Below are 20,875 nucleotides of genomic sequence, written 5' to 3' on the forward strand. Positions count from 1 at the left end.
CTTGCACTGATTCAGTTCTTCCCTTAGACTCTCTGTGTCACCCATCCCTGTGGCATCCCGAGACAACAGCTCCTGAACTGCATCTAGCCAACGTTCCACTTGCTCCAAACGAACCTGAATGCAGCACAAGAGCAAAACCACAGTGTAAACTACAGCCATAATTTAAGCAGAAACAGACTCTTTATTCTCCCTGACAGCTGCTCTACCTGATTGTCCTTCATGCTACCCAGAATGCACTGCAAAGTGCCAAGCTCCTCACGGGCCCGGGAGGACAGCTGACTCCATTTTTGTAGTTCTGCAGGGTCAGAGGCTTGCTGTGTTTGCTCAATATCCAGACACAGGACCTGACGTGAACACAAGTACAGAATTGAAATGACATTTCTGAGAAACAATCAATCAATCTTGGAATTCTTGGAAAACAAATTTGACCGCCTGGAGTGGAAAACATCTCTTAAACATTTTTGCATTTGTAAAAGAAACATTTAAAAAAACAACAAAAAAACAACAACAACAACAACAACAACAACTTGAGATTATTCCAGAGTTTAACAAAAAACAAAAAGTTGAGTCTGACAGGAATTTAAAGACCGATATGATATTTGGCGATTTAAAAATCCAGTATATCAGCAAACATTTGTTCTTCTTTCAGGGTCACACAACGGAAAAATTTCCCTAAAAAAAATATTATCTGTATCTTTACTCAGATACAATTGCAGGCATAACAATGCAGTTTAAAAGTAACCTTGTTTTATTAGGTCATGGATTACTTGTTTACACTCTGCCCGACTCTGCAGGGATCATCTGGTTGTTGTGTTTGAGGCTCCAAACGCATATTGCCAACAGGGAAGTGGCAGCATCAATAAGATGGTTGAAGCGTGTTTCTGGTGTCTTTTCTTTAATTTAAAATTACCTGGCTCTTATAATGCAGTATGTCTGCAAATAACTAACACCGTACATCATATTGCGGTAAGTTATAAAGTCATTAGATATTGATCATATATTATACACCCTGCAAAATGTAGCTTCTTGAAAACAAATATAGGGGTTGTGGGCGGGTGGGTGCATGGGGGCCCATCCCTGGCGCAGGGTGCCGCCGGTGCGTCGAGCCGCCTGGGGGGGCTCTTCAACTGGTGGGGGAGATTGTAACACCTTGCAGGAGCTTTCCTCTCCTCAGGAACTCTCTGCAGGAGGGGGAGATACAGGAGAGGTGGAGAAAGATCTCAGCCTGGGCGTCTATTGTCTCATGTAGTCTGGAAGATGAATGGATGGTGGGGTGGGTGCAGTTTTCTCTGTGGTGAGGTTGGGTGGACTGTCCCGGGCTCTGTGGGGCCGGGGGGCGCTGCTGCGCTGGGCCCCGGTCTGGATGGGCCTGGGCCCCCTTCCCCTGGCGGGTCACGGAGTATGGGAGTGCCTACTGGGGTCAGCGGGGGAGCTGGCCCCAGGGAGGGGTCACCTGCCCCTCCCTTCCTTCCCTCCCCATCTCCAGCTGCCTCCCTCTTCCCGCTCCACCACAACCACCCACACATGCAGGGCCTTGGAGTAGGGGTATGTCACCAGGGTGCAGAGGAGGCTACCCCCCCCCCCCCTCTGTCCCCTTCTGGCTGCCTCTGCCTCAATTTTATCCCACAACTTAGACATTCACATTACTCACACTCTCATTACACATACATATAGGATCTTGGGGGTGGGCACGATACACGGAGTCCAAATTACCATCAGGGTGTACACCCCACCCCTGGCGTCGTTGCCCACCCCTCAATACACGTAGACATTGAGGGCTAGCAGGAGGGACTATGCGCTTACCTGCTTCTCTCTGGCAGGTAGCTCCATGCCCTCCTGGGTTTTAATTGCACCTTAAAACACACATGCATCAACACTACAATGAGCGGGTGGGAGGGAGGTTTGGAGTCTTCTCTCACCCCCGTTCTCTGCGACCTGCTGGAGCGGGGGGGCTAGGACTAGGAGGAGGAGTTGGCCATCCGACTGCGGCCTGGAGTGTGGGGCCTCCCTGCTGCTGTGGAGTCGGGGCGGTCTGCCTCTCCCCACCGCAGGGAAAAGGGTAATACCACCTGGGTCTGGGTGCAGTTCCCCCCCTCCAGGGGCAAGGGTACCTAGACCCGGTTCGTAGAGTACGCTTGGGGTGTGTGATCGTGTGTACAGCGTCTCTTTATGTCTGTCTCCACGTTGGTTGAGTGTGGAGTAAGTGCATATGAGAGCATGAGGGTGGGAATGGATGTTTGTGTCTGTGTGTGCCTGTATGTCTGTGTCTATATGTCAGGTTTGGTATCAGACGCCACCTCTCTGGGGACATCTCATGCCCTCCAAGGTTTGGAGGCCTATCTCCACCCACCACCACTTCCCCTGCCAGTGGCGGACTCCCTCAGGTATCGATGCGTTGGTGGTTCTTTGTGTCTGGGGGTGGGCGTCCGGGTACACACCGGCTCACTCCTTGGCGGCCGCTTATCGGGGCCTGGAGCCTGGGGCTCGCTCGGGCCACTTCGGAGGTGGGGTGCCCCCGGCCTCTCGGCCTGGGGCTCGGTCACTCGGGCACAGCTGGCTGCTGGCGGAGCTCACGGGCGCGACACTGCAACTCCCCCTGGCTTCTGCTCCGCGGCTGCTGAGTGAGCCCTCATCTGGGACTCTCCTCAGCTCTTACTGGGACAGTGGCGCAGCTGCCCCTCTGTTGGTCTTCCTTGGTCTCTTGTGTTCTGGGGGCCTCTGGATGTCTGGAGTTTTGATCTCCTCCATACCTGCTTCATACCCTGGAGGACGGGGCTGGGGCTCCCCCACACTCCCTAGCAGATCGTTACATGGAGAAACCTTTGGAATGCAAGCATGCTGATCCACACAGGTATGCACACAGGTGTACACACGGGTATTCACAGACGCGGACTACAGCTTTCTTGGCTGCTGCCTCAAAGCACATTGTGCGCTGTCTACCTTGCGTGCTGCACAATATCGTTTATTATTTAGTATCTACTGATATCTACTGCTAGCTAGTTTATTGTGATGGTGCCGTTTTTTTTTTTTATTATGTTGCTCTTTGTTGTTTGCTTTCTCTTCTGTTTTTTTTCTCCATACAGGTGACCCAGGTGTTTTGTTTTTTTTTTGTTTGTTTTTTTTGTTTTTTTCTTTCTTCCCCCCCGCCTTCTCACCGTCTCTTCTCCCCTTTGGTTTTCTTTCTCTCCCTCTCTTTCTTTCATTCTTTCTCCCTGTCCTATCCCCCAGTCATGTCTGTCCCGTTTGTAGCAACTGAAAATAAAATTAATTCATAATTATAATAAAGGTCAATCAAATGGACCAATATGGCAAGGCCATGATGATCCACTTGGTAAAATAAATCCGCTTGGCATCTTTCTTGGCCTTAAGACAACAATTCTGATGGCTAAAGATCCAAACGGGACACAAAAAACAAAAAAAACAAAAAAACAAAAACAAATATAGGTATGATTGTAATCTGCATGTGTACTGAAGGCCTAACAAGCATGTGGTTTGTTCCTCATTAAATGTTCAACTCTTTAGTTAAATAGTGTGTAAATTAATTTAATTACTCATTATTCATAAACACTCCTAGCAATTCAATTCAATTTTAAGCCTCAAGGTGCTGCAAGTTAAAGACCATATAATAACACTGAAAAAAAAAAAAAAAAAAAAAAAACATCAATCAAATGACCCCTTATCAGCTAGCGCTTAGCGACCATGGGAAGGAAAAACTGCCTTTTAACAGAAAGAAACATCCTGTAGAGCCAGGTTCAGGGAGTGGCAGCCATCAGCTGGGGTTTGATAGGAGGAAAACAGGTTAAAACCAGCAGTAAACTAGTGAGGTTTAACTGTGGATCCAAAGCTTAAACACTGAAAAGTGCTGCTGTTAATTTTATGTCATCAACATAAAATATCTATATTACAAAAAACTGTGTGCTGTCATACATTAACACAGAGAGAAACCAGAGCCAATATGGTGATTATCACCTTGCCTCATTTGACTAAAGGGAACCTGAACTCGCACATGCTGCTATGGTATTGCATGTTGCGGTCAACAAACTGACTGACAGGTTCAGCGGCTCCACACTGAGCTGTTAGGAGCTCCGCGCTGCATGCACGGGCATGCTGCCCAGAATGCGCGTAGTCCCCGCCCCCCTCCCCGGCACCGTGCCCTATCTGCCATGATAACAGGAGCGCAGACGGAGCCACATTCCACTGAAGGATGGAGGAGGAGACCAGCACACACAGCAACACACAAAGCACAACAATGCACAGATAACAAATCTACACACCCTTCCCTCTTACACAAAGGTTTAATACAGTGCAGAGGGAAGTGACTGGCTGATACAAGGATCTGTTATTCTTTCAGAGGAAAAGAGGACAGCAAAAACTGAGATAATGTACGTACAAGGACACAGAAACAACCAAAGTGAATGATGAGAATAAATTACTTGGGTCAAAGGGCACATATGACAGCAGCTAAACTTTTCAGCAGGCTCAAAATAACATTTAACATTTATATATTTATATAGTTTCATTGTGCTTTAGAATACAAGCCACATTTAACCACACATTAATAAACCCCTTTATTCTATACGATTTAAGCACTTTATCTGACTCGCTGTGGGAGGAAACTGGAGAACCCAGAGGAAACCCACTTAAGCACATGATCGAACCAGGATCTTTCTTGCTGAGAAGAGACTGTGCTAACCGCTGCAACACCGTGTTGCACAAAAAGCAAACCTAAAGTGCTAACGAGTACCTCAGATCATCAAAAATACTAACTATCCAACTAATTAATGCAGCTATATCCTCCTCAGTCGAATTCACATTTTTGTCCTAGCTGTCTGCTTGTCAGTTAGCAGAATATCTGTATTTAAACTCATCTGGAGGTATTCAAACTCACCTGTGCCCGCTCCACTGCCTCTTGTGTTGTAGGCATGTCAACCATCCCGTTCCTCAGAGTGGCCAGTCTGGCTTCTAGACCCTCCACCACAGACTGTACCAGCTGCGTGGCTTCCAGATTAGCCAGGGCTGAAATAAGGCAAAGAAGAGAAGCTGTTTTTAGAAAATAACAGAGAAGAAAAGACAGGAAAAACTGTGAAATATAACTTTAGCATTCAGGCTTAAGCATCAAGCTTCTGCCACAAGGGGGTAGTGAGCAAGTTTGGGATTCTCCCTCTTTACAGTTGGAGATGCTTGTGTTTTCCATACACTAAGAGGTTCCCAAACATTGCACTGTGTGTTAAACTTAAAATAAGTTTAACACACTATTTCCAAAATAGCAAATCCAAACCTCCAAAAGGTTCACAAGTGACCAATTTATTTTAATTAGTTCAATTACCTTTCATTTTACTCTTATTCCTCTGCACATTTTTCTATACTTCCACTCCTGTCTTCCTTCCCCTGTGTCCCCTTCTCTGTTAACTACCAGGTGATTTAATGCTTACGTAATCTGGCTATGTTCATATACACAAGGAGCAAACCTGGAGTGTAAGTGTGGGGTGGGGGTGGTGATAGAGAGGGCCCCAGCAAGAATCAAACCGCCCTCAGGCAGAAACAAAAAGGTTTTCCTTGGATCCCATCCAAACCCTCAGTGTCATAAAAGCCCTAGAGGTACAGCAAAACAGGCATGCAAACACAACACCCACCCACATCCCCCTACAGTCAGCAGAGCATTCAAGCCTCCCTTTACGGATATTTTTTGGCCAGGATCAGCGCACGTAAATTCCAGAGGTAAAACGGTGACTTATTTTCAGAACTCGTCCAGGTCCAAGTCAGGTCCTCAGGTAGAGACGGAGCTGGCACAGAGGTACGATCTTACGCACGATCGCTCACGTACACACTCGCATCTCCGTGAGCTTTTGGAGGCCATATAAGGGCATCATCTATTACTTGTGGCTGGCCAAGGATTCGTATAAAAGCTCATGTCAAATTTACACAGCCCATGTGGAACAGGGCTCTGCTGATCGTAACCATTACTCATTCAGTCTCCCATAAACCTGAAAGCTTTGCACCACAAGCAACGAGAGAGATAAAGGCATTTGTTTTAAGGGCGGTTTAAATCTCTGCCCTGCAGATCTCAGGAATAAGAGGATATCTGAAAGCTCTCAGGTCACTGGAAAAGCAGGTGGACCTGCTCAGAGTTTCGGACTTCATTTCTACTGTATTGATTTACGAAATTATTTCAATGCACTTAAGCAGTACCTTCATTGACTTCCTTTTCTCTGCTCTGCAGCTTCTGCAGGGTGGAGGCATGATGTGCAGAAACCACCACCATGTTGTCTTTTAGAGAAGGCAGGGCTCCCATTGACCCTGCCTCTGCAGACAGCTGCTCCAGTCGTGGACTGAAGGCGGTGACCTGAGCGATTCGAGACTGACAAGCACAAAAGAAAACAAATGTGTTCAGTGCTTGAAATGAGGAGTGATCACATGACCACACTTCGTTCAATTAGCTTTCAGACTTCTCATGTTTGTTGAAGAGAATTAGAAACATTTACATTTGATTCTTTATTGTGCAATTACATACATTTATCTAAAATAATTACAAAACATCTTACTCACACTGCTGCAGTGAGTTAGCTGACTGGTCTGGAATTTACCAGATGGAGTCATTGTTTCCAGTGACAGGCAAGTAAGTTAAGCTCAAATTATGACACACTGGAGGGAGGTTTCATGTGTCTTACTCTACTCTACAAGCTTTTGAATGCATTTCAACTTGATTTACTGCATCCCTGCTGTGGCCTCGTGGTTTCTGATCAGTGATTTTAATGGTGATTTATCTTTGCTGTAAAAATTGTAATACTTGTAAAGAAACTGCAGTTGAATGAGAGGAATTTAACAAGTGACGTTTAGGGTTAAAGTCACACAAAGGACATTGAAGTGTCTGCGAGTGAGACGGTAAATCTTACCTGGCATTCCCCCTTCAGGTTTCCGAGCTCCATCTTGTTGCACTTTTCTACAGGCGCGGTCGAGTCCAGCCACTGGTCCTGTTCCTGCAAGACCCGGTCCAAGCCTGCAAGTTCATTAGAAACCGCTCTCAGCCGGGTCTGCGTGAGAACCCGCTCACGGGCTGCCTGCAGCTCCCTCGCACAGACATCCCACTCAGTCTGGAGCTGCTCTATGTTTGCCCTCACCAGATCCACACTCACAGCCTCTATAGATAGAAACAAAGACACCGGCTCACATCAAATGCACTTAACAGCTAACTGATTTTAAGCCTTTGAATGTTTGAATGTGTCACAGCTTTTGTTCTAGATTTTATGTGGGAGCTCCTAGCAAGTAATAATTGTAATAACACCAGAGGATAAAATAGTGGAGATAAGGCAAAATAGATGAAAAAGCAACTGATGGAATAAAACTGTTTAATGGAAATTTTGACGTTTAAAAAAAAAAAAAAAAAAAAAAGTCGGCTCCAACTTAGCCACGCCGCCACCTCCCACTGCCTCCAGAGCAGCGTAAACACGTAAAAACCCTGAGTGCCTCTTCATTTCATTGAGTGGTTATATGAAATCAGCAACCCTGCAGACTGACAGGGTTTTATTACTCAAACTCCAAATACACAAACACATGTTTAGAGTTCTGGCATTTAAAAATAAATAACAATAAAAATACGTAGGCTTGTAAATACCCAGAAAATACCAGACAGCTGCAGAAAAGTGGTAAAATCTTATGAGGAAAACACAGTTTAACAAGGAGATGGAAGATTGTTGTTTGAGCTGCCTTAAGGCAATAAATAGAAGTCAAGATCTTTACACACTTTAGAAGAACATACGTGACAAAACTTGGATGATTTGTTTTTAATAATTTGGTGGTTTATACAGAAAGAGGAACCTTTACTCTATGTTTCATACCTCTCTCTAGCTGGTCCATCAGGGCTCTTCCCCCCTGGATCATCTGACTCACTGTGGCTTCTTTTGCTTTAAGTTCTGCTTCCAAATCCTAAAGTGGTTGTTTAACACATATTAAAGTTTATGCCTGCAAAATAGATTTTGTTAAATTGAAGTTGAAATTATGTTAAATGTCTGCAGGTCTACCTTTAGATTCTCCTGAAGGTCTGGAGTATCAGGTGTAGTCTCAGGATGTGTGGTGGCCAGTGCCTGAGTGGACATCTTCCACGTTTTTATCCAGCTCAAAAGCTCAGAAATTTTGTTTTCAAACCTGCAGAACACAAAAGACATGCACACTATGTACACACTGCTCTGTGTGTGTGTGTGTGTGTGTGTGTGTGTGTGTGTGTGTGTGTGTGTGTGTGTGTGTGTGTGTGTGTGGTAGGGTAGAGAGATTTATTCTGTCTGTTTATGGCCCCATTCTTACATTCTTATGACTTCTGCATCCGTCTCCATCAGACGTTTCTTTGGGGGAGCAGGTGGGGCCAGGTCCTGATCGTCAATTGAAGTGACTGAATCCACGGCAACTGTATCCACAACGACCTGTTCTTCCACCTGCGTCATCCCAGCATCCGTCACAGCTTCCATTAGCTGTGAGGAGTGAGTTAAAGTATTAGTGAAAAAGAAAGGAAGATAAATCAATCTAAGCTAAGAAAAAGAAATAAAAGTACACTACCAGTCAAAAGTTTGGACAAACCTTCTCATTTATGTTTTTTCTTTATATTTACTACTTTCTACATTGTAGATACATAATGAAGATGTCAAATATATGAAGCAAAATATAAGGAATAATGTAGCAAAGAAAAAAAAAGATGAAAAAGACTAAATATGTCTTATAGTTTAGATTCCTGAAAGCAGCCACCCTTTGCTTTGTTGACAGCGCTGCAAACCCTTGGCTTTCTCTCACTCAGCTTCATGTTGCAGTCACCTGAAATGGTTTTTACTTCACTTGGTTTTCATTGCCTAACTTCATCCGAGTCACCAGCCTCAGAAATCGCAAGTTAACAGCACCTCAGATTAGAGCCCAGATAAATGCCACACAGTTCCAAGTCGAAGACAAATCTCTACATCAACTGTTTAGAGGAGACTGTGCCAATCAGGCCTTTATGGTCAAATAGCTGCTAAGAAGACAGCACTAAGGATAGCAACAAGCAGAAGAGATGTATTTGTTCCAAAAAAACACAAGGAATGGGCATTAGACCAGTGGAAATCTGTACATTGGTCTGATGAGTTCAAATTTGAGATCTTTAGTTCCACCCGCTGTGTCATTGTGTGACACAGAAAAGGTAAACAGACGGTCTCTACATGCATGGAGGATGGGGTGGGGAGTGCTTTGCAGGTAACATTGTCAGGGATTGATTCAAAACTGAAGCAGCGAAACGAACCAGCATGGATACCAGAGCATCCTGCAGCAATATGCCATCCCATCCGGTTTCAGGACAATAACCCCCAAACACACCTCCAGCCTGTGTAAGGGCTATTTGACCAAGAAGAAGAGTGATGGATTGCTGCGCCAGATGGCCTCCACAGTCACCTGACTTAAACCCAAATCGAGATGGTTTGGGATGAGATGGAGCACAGAGTAAAGGCAAAAGGTCCAACAAGTGCTCAGCATCTCTGGGAACTCCTTCAAGACTGTTGCAAAACCATTTTAGATGACGACCTCGTGAAGCTCATCGAGAAAATGCCAAGAGTGCGCAAAGTTGTAATCAAAGCAAAGGGTGGCTGTTTTGAAAAATCTAAAATCTAAAACATGTTTTTTTAGTTACTTCACACTTTTTTTGTTTACTACATAATTCTATGTGTGTTCATTCATAGTTTTGATGCCTTCGGTGAGAATCTACAATGTAAATAGTCAAGAAAATAAAGAAAAAATATTCAATGAGAAGGTAGGAACAAACCTTTGACTGGTAGTGTATACAAAGCATTTTTTTTTAAATAAAGATGCTTGCAATGCCGAGCAGTTGGGCAGTGTGGACAGTTTTGAAAGACACTGCTTTCATTTTTAACCATGTTTTGATCTAATCTTAGACTCTGTTGTGGCTTAACCTCATTTGTAAAGTTTCAAACTAACGCAAATGAAGGCAACTGCACTTGAGACCATGACCTTGATGACTGAGAACCTACACAGACAACAAGCATGAGTTTTACTTCAATCAAGAGGTCCATCATTAGCACATTAACACATATTATATATGATGACTCCCTTGCAAAAATGGTGAAACAGTAAATGCTCATACATTTGAAGCATTGTGAGAATCACGTTTTACCACCTGAGATAGAGTCACACACCTGAAACGAGCAGTCTTCTAACTTCTGTACCAAGCTGTCCCATCGCTGTGTCAGCTCCTCTGTGTCTGCCTCGATCTTCGCTCCTGCCTCAGGACTTCGCAGCAGCTGAATCACATCCTGTCCTGCATCAGACAGCTTGTCCAGAGCCCTCCTTTTCTTTTCCATGTCTTCCTTTAAAATCTATAAGAGCGGAAGACAAAAAAATTAAGTAAATACATAAAGATGGAAAGGTCATTCATTACAGTGAAAGCTGTACTGACATTTACAACGCCAGAAATTCAAATTTGCAACAACCAAAACAAACAGGCGTAATACTTACAGCTAACTGGCGCACGTTCATATTGATTTCAGCGGAGTCTTTAAAGTTGCTCGTCTTTACTTCATTCAAGGCCTCCTCTTTTTCAACCAACCATATACTAAACAAGCTCTGCAGAGAAGTAAAAAATGTATTGTAATTACACACAGAGACTCGTGCCTGGGTTAATCTGTTTTTATTTTAAAAAGTCTGATGCTTTTCATCCCAAGTGGAGACACAAGTGATTCATTTTTTAAATCATCTCAATACAGTTTAATTTTTCTCTCCTGAAGTAGTTTGTTATAAATGTGCATTTAAACAGGAGGGAAGAAAAACCTGTGCAAGATATGAATGTACTGCATAAGGACATAAATATGTTACCTGGTCTGATAGAAGCTGTTGCCAAACCATAAAGACTTCCTGCAACTTGTGCCACCTTTCCTCAGTCCAGCGGCACACGGCTCCCCAACGTTCACCCAAAGACTGAATTCAAGATGAACAAAAAATGAATGAAAGCAGTAGCTCATTAATGACAAAGCATTTTATACTCAAGTGCATCCACATAAGGAAGCAATTAAAAGATACTGAACACAAATTCGTATGTTCTGAACATAATGGAAGAAAACTATTTGATAAATGACAAATTGCTGGCCAATCAGCTTCAAAGCCTGAAAACTTACTTGTAATTGCTCCTCCAGGGCAGCAGTGGCACTCTCACCGCTATTCTCATCCACCACAACCACCATGTGTGTTAAAGAATTGACCTTTACTTGCTCCGCCTCCAAGTCATTCTGGAGTTCCTGTGCAGGAACACAAACAACGAATTCAGTCATATGTTGCAATTAACTAAGCAGGCAGAGAAGCTACTCAGCCTTATCGTGACTCATGAAAGATTACAATCAAACGGGAAGGAGTGATCACAAGACCAGCCTGTTTTAGAGCAAGAGCTGCATGCATGCACTGGCACTTTTTTGGCATTTTACTTGACACTGTCAACAATGAAGCATTTACCCATGCAAAAGTGTTTTAATATTAAGTGTTAACGGTAAACTGTCCTCACTTTGTGTTGCTCTATCTGTTCTTTATAGGCCTCCATGTCCTTTGCTGCTGGCTGTGTCTCTATCCTCCTGATTCGCTCCTCTGTCTGTGTCAGCCAGTCAGAAAGCTGCTGCAGCTGCTGCTGCTGAAGATCCATCAGGACTTCATGGAGCCTGGAGAGAAAGAAAGCGAAGGCAGAAGGGCAGTAAAGTGAGCACATAAAGGTAGAAAGGATATGTAAGCCATAAATTTCATAAACTTTAGGACTAAGATTTAACTGCAACAACACAGGAAGACAAACGCTGTGGCTAAAAAAGCTCAGGGTCAACAAATGTAGCGTACATCATGAACACAACTTGTGTGCAGTTTGTGTGTGTGTGTCGTAAACCTTGATGACACAAGCTGAGAGTGCAAATCGTAAGACCTTGGGTGGCTCAACGCTCAGCATGTGTCATGTCTGGCAACTTGCACCCCTGTCCATTCTTTACAGCACAAACTGATGGCTTGATAACACTGCACACTAGACCATAAAATGTTCAGGTTTATAGTCATATTTGTCCTGAAATAGAAATGTCCTTTACCTGTTTCTGAGATGAATCAGTAAGGGACATTTAAACAACTCCAGAAGACCAATTCAGGTATGTCTCTGTTTACCTGGCCTGACGGTCCATGCTTTCCACTCTAAGAGCCTCCCAGCGGGCATTGAGGAGGGTCATCTGTTCCTGGATTTCATCTTCTTCCTCATCTGTTAGGTTGCCTTGAGCAATCAGTTGGTTACCCGCTTGCAGCACATAACCCACACTGCTCTGACGCGCTGTCAGTTTCATCATAAATGTCTTGAAAGGAAAGAGTAGTAAGTGGTTACAATTTTAAACAATAAACAGAAAAATCTGGGAACATGAACACGCAGCACTCATAATAAGGCCTTTATAATCTGAGCCTGTTTGTTAGCACTTGGCAGACACATGCTAACATCTGGATGCGCTTCTGTCATTAGGTTTAATGTTAATAATGCCCTGCAGAAGTACTGAGCAGTACCGTAGCACCCTCATATTTAAGTGCTGCTGTAGCAACAACACAAAGCGTGAGCACAAATCGAGGGGTGGGCTGTCAATTAGCAAACCAAAGCCATCCAAAACAAAAAGAAGCGTAAAAGGTTTGAAGAAGAAATGCAAAAGCTAATGTTTGGTTGTTTTTATTTCATTGTAGCTGTGGAGAAGCCAGTGAACTGAGTTGCTGTCCATTACAGGGAGCTCTCTGGATGAGTAAGCATTTTCAACTGCGCCTCTAACGCCTTTGTTTTTTGACTAAGCTTTACTGGCGAAACTGGAGTAAGTCAGGGAAACAAGGCCGAAACAAACTGGATTGATTTTTGTAGACTTTCTGAAAAGCCTGGCTGTTAACGCAGCTTTCAATCCTGTTGCTTTCTGTCTCCATAGCAGATTTCAGCTTTGACCTGGATTCCAGGCATTCAACTTCACAAATATTCACAGTTCAGCCGAGGGAATCCAGCCAAAGCCCCTTTACACACATGCACCGAGAGAGACGATGTAACTAAGCCTTGTCGAGCAAGGAAGTAAGCTGTGGGCCAGGGCACCATGGAGTGCAGTGTGTCACTGTTAGCCATGGAATTCCTGCCATTCTCAACATGTTAAAGGCATGCACTGCTGTTTGTGGGAGGCCTCTGTCTGTGGGATACTTTTCTCAGTCTCTCTGGAGAGCAACAGCCTAAATGTGTCACCAGTTATTGTAAAATTGATGCTCCTGAATGTGACGTCTCAGTCCAATCCATTTTTGTTTTTTTACTGTTTCAGAACTGACAAATGAATTCCAAAAAGAAAATAACAGCACTGTTGTGTCTTCTTACCTCATGTGTGTGAAACTGCTCTTTCACTTCTTCCACATCGTCCGAGACGTCGTCCTGACCCTGTAGATCATCCTCAGCCATCAGCAGCCAAGTCAGAACCTCCTCTAGCGTAGTCTGGTAGGTGTCAAGGTCCCCCTCCAGCAGGCCGCCCTTCATCTCACCCTCTGTCTCCGTCATGGTGCTGGGGGTCTCGGGCCGAGGACTGCTGCCTGCCTCCTCTGTCTGTACAGTCTAAGAAACATTAGGCAAGGTTTGACCAAGTTATAAACAAGATCATTACTTAATAAGTAGGAAAATAATACTGAAAGCAGTACAACACTTGATTGAAAGAACTGGCTTATATTTTGTAAGTATACAGGCCAAAGTGTACAGTAAAAATAAAAAGGAAGGTTTTTTTGTTTTTTTAATTTCCCAATGTGCCACATTCATAAGACCAAGACGCCTATGAAACATAACAAGTCGAAGCAAGACTTTGGTTTGTCTTCTGTGCTCATCTGCACACATCAGCTGGCAAGTTTTAAAATAGACCCAGACATCTAGAAGGGGGTTGTGCTGCTCTTGAGCACGCAGTGCGACCTGCCCTGTTCAGCAAAGGGGGGGAAAAAAAGAAAGACTGCAAGCCAATTATGGGATGGTGGGAAGTGGGCAGGTCAAATCTTATTTTGGGAACAGCAGTAAGTCTGAAACAGCATTAACCAAGATAAAGTTGGATGTGCAGTGCAGAAGGACTGGGAAAATTACATTAAGTCTACACTTTAAAAGAAGAAGCAGCAGTCTCCATCAACTTTACCAACCTTTATCAAACTGAACCATCACTAAAAAAAACCTACACTTCAACAAAATCAACACCTTTATAACCGACTGCACAGACAAAACTATTCCAGGCTTCTAGTTTTGTAAAGAAACGGCTCAAAGGTGCTCAACAAATCTGAATGAAGCTGAACTCCAGATAAAATCTCCACAATGGCAGTGAAAGATGGCAGAAATGGTAATGGGTGTGCAGTAACAAATCAAACAGACTTTTGTTTTCCAGGCTGAAATTATACAGTGGTAATGCCTGTGCAACAAACTCAGGAAAGGTCACCTGCTGAAAATATTCAATGACCTTTTGGATATTTTTGGAATAAGTGACAAAAGAACTGTAAGCCCTTATGTTACATCAATGAGGGCTGGCAAAGAAGGGCGACAGGGAGAGAAATAAAGAGGAGAGAGAGTGAGAGAGAAGGGAAAACTGCAGCCTTGCTGCATTTATTGAGTTGAATGGCTGTAAAATAGCTGTGGTCTGGCTCAACAGAACACTTTATTATCACTACATGATTTGCTCAACTGTCTATGCATTCATCGCGTTTACAGTTGTAGCCGCAGAGCATGTAATTCGCTACCACACACCAGCAGCTCTCTAATTATCAATGATATTACAAAAGGAAGGCGATCGTGGGAGGATCTCTCAGTATGTTTCAAAGTATCATCAATACCGAAAACTACTCTCATAACAAATACGATTAAAATTATGAATGTAAAAGAAAAGTGGGAAACCATATTGAAGTTATGAAATACAAAGAGCCCTTTATTTTAACTACACTCAGTCTCCCAGCAGCAACAGTATTACACATTGGTTCCTATGCAGAGAGGAAGCGAGCCAGGAAAGTAAACCCTTTGTTGGACCAATCAGAACACTATTTTAAAAAAAGACTGTTCCAGGACTCATTCCAGGGGCGTGTGAAGTATGTGCCCATGGGCAATAAAACAACCTAAGAGGTGGTTTGGGGGTTTTCTGACTTTTGACCAAAAAACAAAAAACCCTCTTAAATGAGAGATGCCCCAGAGCTATATGTGATTGACCAATCCAGCAAGCTGGGAGGGGATGAAAAGCTAACAAGACGAAAATGCATACTTAACTTTTAATTAATGTCAGCAAGCTCCTTTTCAAAACACAAAGATTAAAAACTAATAATAATAATTATAATAATAAAGTACCTGGAGTTGTCAAATCACAGTTAACAGGATAAAGCAAATTATAAACAGATTCCAATCACTAGTTTGTGAAATGCTGAAGAAAAACTACTGAATTCACGGTGACACTGCACTGCACCCCGACTTTAATGTTGTAACAACCTTTTCCTTTTCTCTCAGCTATCTGCACTCCCATTCTCACCAATTTACTCCCCTATTTCCTTCCATCCTTTTACAGCTCTGCGCTTCCACCATCCAGCTCGGCCTGTTGGATAATGTCAGAGGGGTGAGTCATGGCTCTGCTCCCCATTTCTCTGCGCTTGCTGCGCCTTTCATGAGCGGTGCCGGAGAGAATGAAGGAGGCTGCTTTATCAGAGTGACTCACTGTATCTGGCAACATACAATAAGACACTATTCCTTATGACAATATTCCTCATGCTTGCACGTAGCAACATCTGCTGCCTTCAAACTAAACATGATGATCAGAAATGGAGCACAGCAGCAAAGCAAAAGCTGGAGCTGTTCAGTTTTTGCAACTCAAGATTTTCAGTTGTTTTTAAAAAAAAAAAAAAAAAAAAAAAAAAAAAAAAAAAGGTGCTGGACTATCATTCCTGCATTCATAGAAAAGAAAAAAAAGATAACAGTTGTTTATATCATCATAGTTCATCAAGGTTCAGACAGGCAACGTCTGGAGATAATATAGCAATAACCAGCTACTTTGAAGCACCTTCAGGGATTCTTGTTTTATGATCATAAGATAAAACAAGGAGGTAAATTCCTTCTCTGTAGACTGACGTGAGGTCAAAGAAACAGTGAATGGTACTATCTTACTTAAACACAAAGATCCACCATCTCTGAGCCACTCAGAAAGTTCTTGCTCTTAAAGAGGGCTTCTTTTTTTCCCCTCTCCGCTGTGCCAAGTGCTCAAAGAGATTTGTTGATTTGCTGGGCTTCGCCCTCTAAAGTTGTAGCATCTTAATAATATTAATTGCCTTGAGGGACCGCTGATGTGAACGGGTGCTACATAATTGAAGCTGTTTGACTGAAATGCATGCAGGGCCCGTTTCTGAAACTGAATCTGGTTTGAGTTTTGATTTTGCTAAACTCCAAATTTACATTCTTTGAAACTTATGAGTGTTTTGCTCTGAAAAATACTTTCTCAATTTCTTTTTATGTTTAGGTCAAACCTGACATGTCCAACACCTCTGCCCTAAACCTAATAGCTTGTCTTGCACCTTCCTGTTCCTACATGTCACGACAGCTCTACTCTAGATTTTACCTGGGCACCGAGTCCTGGACCTGAGTCTTCTGACTCCACTTTATATTTGCGTGGGAGGGTCTCCACTTCTTTGATGGCCTCCATGCTCACGTCTTTAGGCAGCACGGCAAAAAGCGATGTTATATACATGAGGATGGACTTCTTATCTGGTACTTGCACTGCCACGTCTGTGAATGATAAAGAGAGCAAGACGGCGTTAGGGAGAGGGATTTAAGGCAGAAAGATCAGAGATACAAACTGTGCGTGACAGGCAGGAGGGAGAGAGTGGAGAGAGAAAGAGGGGAGGATACAGAGGTGAAAATTGCATGAGTAGAACAGAAGCGTGGCGCGATAGCCGTTAAGGGTGACAGAAGGAGATTAGATGGGAAGGACGGTGAGAGAGACAAACAAAATGCCAGGTTAAGACAAGATGTACTAATTAAATATGCTTTCAGTACAGGTCAGGAGTGACTGCTCCTCAGTCATGACATAAAAACAGGCGTCTGACTTGGACAGCTCAAGCAAGTAAGTAAGGGTCCAGCTTGTTACAGATGTTCAGCCAAAGCAACATCAAGATCCTTCTTCACTCTGAGCTTATCCAACTGCTGGCAGGACATGAAGGGAAGGTTTGTGAATGCAGACTGTATTTTACTATGTGGGAATTTTGGCCAGTAAGATTTATGTCAATCCATAACCAGGTGCTATAAAAAGCAGATGCAGGTGCCAATTCTTAGACTTACATCTAAAAACATTCCTATAATATTTACCTGAGTCACAAATGTGCTCAGAATAGCTCGGAACAACAGTACCTTCAGGATCCAGCAGCTTCTCAATACCCAGCTGGTCTTTGGCGAAAGTGAAGGCGTGGTCCAGTCTCTGCACAGGGTTCATCGTGACCACCTTATCCCAGCTAAAAGCGTCTGGCCTGAAGTCACACACAGAACCGCACCAACACAGTTTTATATCATGGCTACTTTATACATCAGAAACTACAAACGTGCAGAAGCAGTGAAGAGCCTAGTGGCACAACTTCATCTGCTTTAAAGGTCAGAAGAGGTCAGAACTTGAGCAACACTTGAAGTAGAATGATGCAGACGAAATCCAAAACCTGAAGCCAGGTGCTGCTGACGTTTTCATCTTTTGAAAGCGCACACATGTTCAGAAACATATGCATTCTTCTGAGTGCAACATTGTTTTTTTTACCATTTCCCCCATAAAGACAACATTTGATGACCTCCCCTTTACCCGTAGTGATACGTTTTGAAACCTCAGTACATATCAATAAAGACGAGGTTTTATGACGATTAGAGTCGTTTCTGGGTTTTCCAAGGGTAGCTGCACACCCTGAGACAATTCAAAACTCGTTCTCTGTTTGCCAGGGGTAAAGATTTGATTTATTTTTTTGATAGTACATTGATTTTCTATACACCTAATGTAGAAACTAGCTCATAGATATCTGAAACATTTACAAACCCTGTGTATAGGCAAAGGTCTTCCCTGATCTGTGCATTGAGGCCAGCCGTGTGTGGAATGTCTTTAAACCCTAGCCCAAGGTCTAAACCAACACTGGACTGTATGTGTGTGTGTTCATGTCACTAGTAAGAACAAGGGGTTACAAGAAAGGGGGAAACACCCCAGACAATTCTTTCCCTCTTTCTTTTACGCACACACACACGCACACACATGCAAACAGTGACATGGCAGGTGTAAACGAACACGCTAAGCAGTATCAACACACCCTGCAGGCGCTGACCTATCAACCTGATCTTCACCCACATGTACAGCTTGGGTATCCTCACAGCATCTCTCTCTCTCTCTCATATACATGCACAAAAAAGGTCCTAAACTTTTTTTTTTAATGTCCTTGATTTCTTCACAACTTTGTATCTAAAGGGTACATGCCATACTACGTTAACTTCAACAGTAAATTCACCTCACAGCAACACATACTACAACAGAAGGCTGCTGCACGCTTGCAAGTGTGGAAAACAATGCAATCACGCAAAAATTGGTCATCAATATAATTTAGACTTAATGTAACAAAACACAATTGCATGACCTGGACTTGCAGGCTTTTACCTACGATGAGTATTATATATGTATATAATGTTCGTTTTGAGAATAAAGCTGAGATCTGGGGATTAAAGTTGTCATTTCAAGTCAGGCAACTGCCACAGCTGCTATACTCTTTACAAAATGCTTTGTGAAGTTGAGTTACAACATGAGACAACTTTATCAGCGATCTTATTGCGTCTTGTGATACAACATACATCCTCTCTGCAGCACAAGGCTGTGACCATCAGTATCTGTGCTGACTCCTCCAAGTCTGCGTGTTTCTTTTTACTTTATTCTTAAAACGAACAGCTACATATTTTTTTTCTTAATGTGGTCCCAATGCTCCTTTGTTTGTACCAGTCAGGTAATAGCAGTATGTCCACACTTATTGCTAAAGTACCTGCTGAGCGTCCCCATATTCCTCACCTGAAGTGGTGAAGTATGCCGTTTAGAGCTAGGCCATCCACCCAGCTGGTGGTGAAATTCAACACATTGATTTGCGGGTAAGAGCGGGTGCACTGTCGTACCCAACTCAGTAAGAGCTTTTCACTGTTGGTCTGCTGTAGGTTGGACATAACATCCTTCATGACGTCTTTCACCTAAAGAGAGACATGTACATTGAAAGAGGAGTTTTAATGTGGATGATTAATGAAGAGCAAAAACCTGTACGCCCACATTTTGATACAAAACAGTAGTTTCTATATTCTGGCTGAATAGATCACTTCTCCTTGTATTGAAAGTCAGCAGAATCATTGTATTGATTCTCTTATTAGCAGGTGGGCACATTGAATAGGAGCATCAGCAATGAAAACCTCTTTCTCAATAACTCTATGCACATTAAATTAGCCATATTTTTTTTATCCTAAAAGGATAAGGATTCCTGTAGTTATAAAATATAATGCAGTTAATAAAACCGACACCATGTCTAACACCCAAACAAAGACAAAAAAAATGCACGTGGCATCTGTTACATTAACTAACAATAATGAAAGTAATGAAAAACAAATGTTGAAAAAAAAAAATGGTAAGGTTCAAACCTTATGAAAGAACCTCATGAGCCGTTTTACGCCAGCAGGTTGAGCACACAAAGCACTGGATGATATACATGTTTACATGCATACACGCATGTGTGAACATCAATACTGATTTTCCATCATCTGTTTTTTTTGATCCCAGGGTTAGCAAACAGAAGTGTGTATGTGTGTGCGTGCACCCTGCTCACCTGCCAATGAAGGATAATACTCCAGATGAGGCCCAAGGTCAGCTTGTGGTTCCCATCCACAATATCTGTCCCTCCTATGTTTACCAGATCCACCTGAAAGGAGGACAGACCAAGTTGTTAAAAATATCACAAGCAACCAAATAAACATTTGTGATTTCTACTTTCTGAGCTTGCAGGTTATTAACGTTCAAATATATGGAAATGTGTTCTTATGGGGAACATATTAATCCTAAAAATTGAAGCTATTGCTCTGAAATACTTCTGAGTGACTTGAAGAAATTAATCAGCTTTCCCAAAGATATCTGTGGGACCATAAAAAGCTTGCTGCGAGTCGTTATGCTCAGTAACACTCGGCAGAACCTTTAAACACACTTGCTGAGTAAAACCAGAGGAGCTCTTCTTTGAAATGGGATTCGAGTTTTCTTATGCAGCTGAGTAATATTACTTTACATCTTAATGAGCCATCAGTGTTAAAGCTGAACACTTCCACCCAGTCAACTGTCTCCACAAAGCAGATTATGCCACCCTAATTACAGCCTCCCAGTGGTGAAGTGAGGTCTGCAGGTTCATCAGACATGTATCATATGAACTAAGGCCAAGTGTGAACTGATTATATATAAATATTGTGGAGAGGATCAAGGCACAGGGTGGAACATGAGGTCATGTGTCTGGTCAAGTTATGAAGTGTCCTTTCTTGTTCTATGCAGAGCTGGCCTCTGACCCATCTAGTACCAATTAGCCTCATGCTGCCACACCATTACTTCTCCACATCATGAAACAAAGCCTCACATATGCATCAGAGCAGACACGCACAAATACAGTCATCACCCACTCCAAAACTCGCAGTATTGTCTCCTGAAGTACCCTCCATCCGAAAAATAATAATAATAATAATAACATGAACTGACTAAATCCAATTGCAGAGTTGTGTCTTCCATGGGAAAATTTTTAATTGTTTTCAAATATGTTTCCACTGTTCAGGCTTGTGGAAACTTTGGCCAGTTGACACTTATTTTGCCTCTTG

The 20,875-nt window shown here is 43.0% G+C and overlaps 1 protein-coding gene across 5 annotated transcripts in view; it reads right to left on the reverse strand.

Moving 5' to 3' along the window:
* utrn (utrophin) overlaps window positions 1-20,875 on the reverse strand; it is a 196,126-nt gene that overhangs the window by 151,418 nt on the left and 23,833 nt on the right. For all 5 annotated transcript variants that reach the window (XM_086264203.1, XM_086264200.1, XM_086264201.1 and 2 more), the window contains 19 exons: window positions 19,852-19,944; window positions 19,056-19,228; window positions 17,384-17,499; window positions 16,596-16,762; window positions 13,364-13,594; window positions 12,151-12,332; window positions 11,519-11,669; window positions 11,139-11,258; window positions 10,840-10,941; window positions 10,483-10,590; window positions 10,164-10,343; window positions 8,299-8,462; window positions 8,019-8,142; window positions 7,836-7,923; window positions 6,894-7,138; window positions 6,190-6,358; window positions 4,889-5,016; window positions 207-344; window positions 1-114 (listed from right to left, as the gene is read on the reverse strand). In XM_086264203.1, the coding sequence (XP_086120329.1) occupies window positions 1-114; window positions 207-344; window positions 4,889-5,016; window positions 6,190-6,358; window positions 6,894-7,138; window positions 7,836-7,923; window positions 8,019-8,142; window positions 8,299-8,462; window positions 10,164-10,343; window positions 10,483-10,590; window positions 10,840-10,941; window positions 11,139-11,258; window positions 11,519-11,669; window positions 12,151-12,332; window positions 13,364-13,594; window positions 16,596-16,762; window positions 17,384-17,499; window positions 19,056-19,228; window positions 19,852-19,944 (2,793 nt within the window). The remainder of the gene's footprint in view (window positions 115-206; window positions 345-4,888; window positions 5,017-6,189; window positions 6,359-6,893; window positions 7,139-7,835; window positions 7,924-8,018; window positions 8,143-8,298; window positions 8,463-10,163; window positions 10,344-10,482; window positions 10,591-10,839; window positions 10,942-11,138; window positions 11,259-11,518; window positions 11,670-12,150; window positions 12,333-13,363; window positions 13,595-16,595; window positions 16,763-17,383; window positions 17,500-19,055; window positions 19,229-19,851; window positions 19,945-20,875) is intronic.

The sequence above is a fragment of the Aulonocara sp. 'chitande type north' Nkhata Bay genome, linkage group LG15, assembly GCF_057382095.1.
Source record: "Aulonocara sp. 'chitande type north' Nkhata Bay isolate Kocher_YH1m ecotype deep benthic linkage group LG15, A_spYH_male_GT1.1, whole genome shotgun sequence".
NCBI lineage: Eukaryota > Metazoa > Chordata > Actinopteri > Cichliformes > Cichlidae > Aulonocara > Aulonocara sp. 'chitande type north' Nkhata Bay.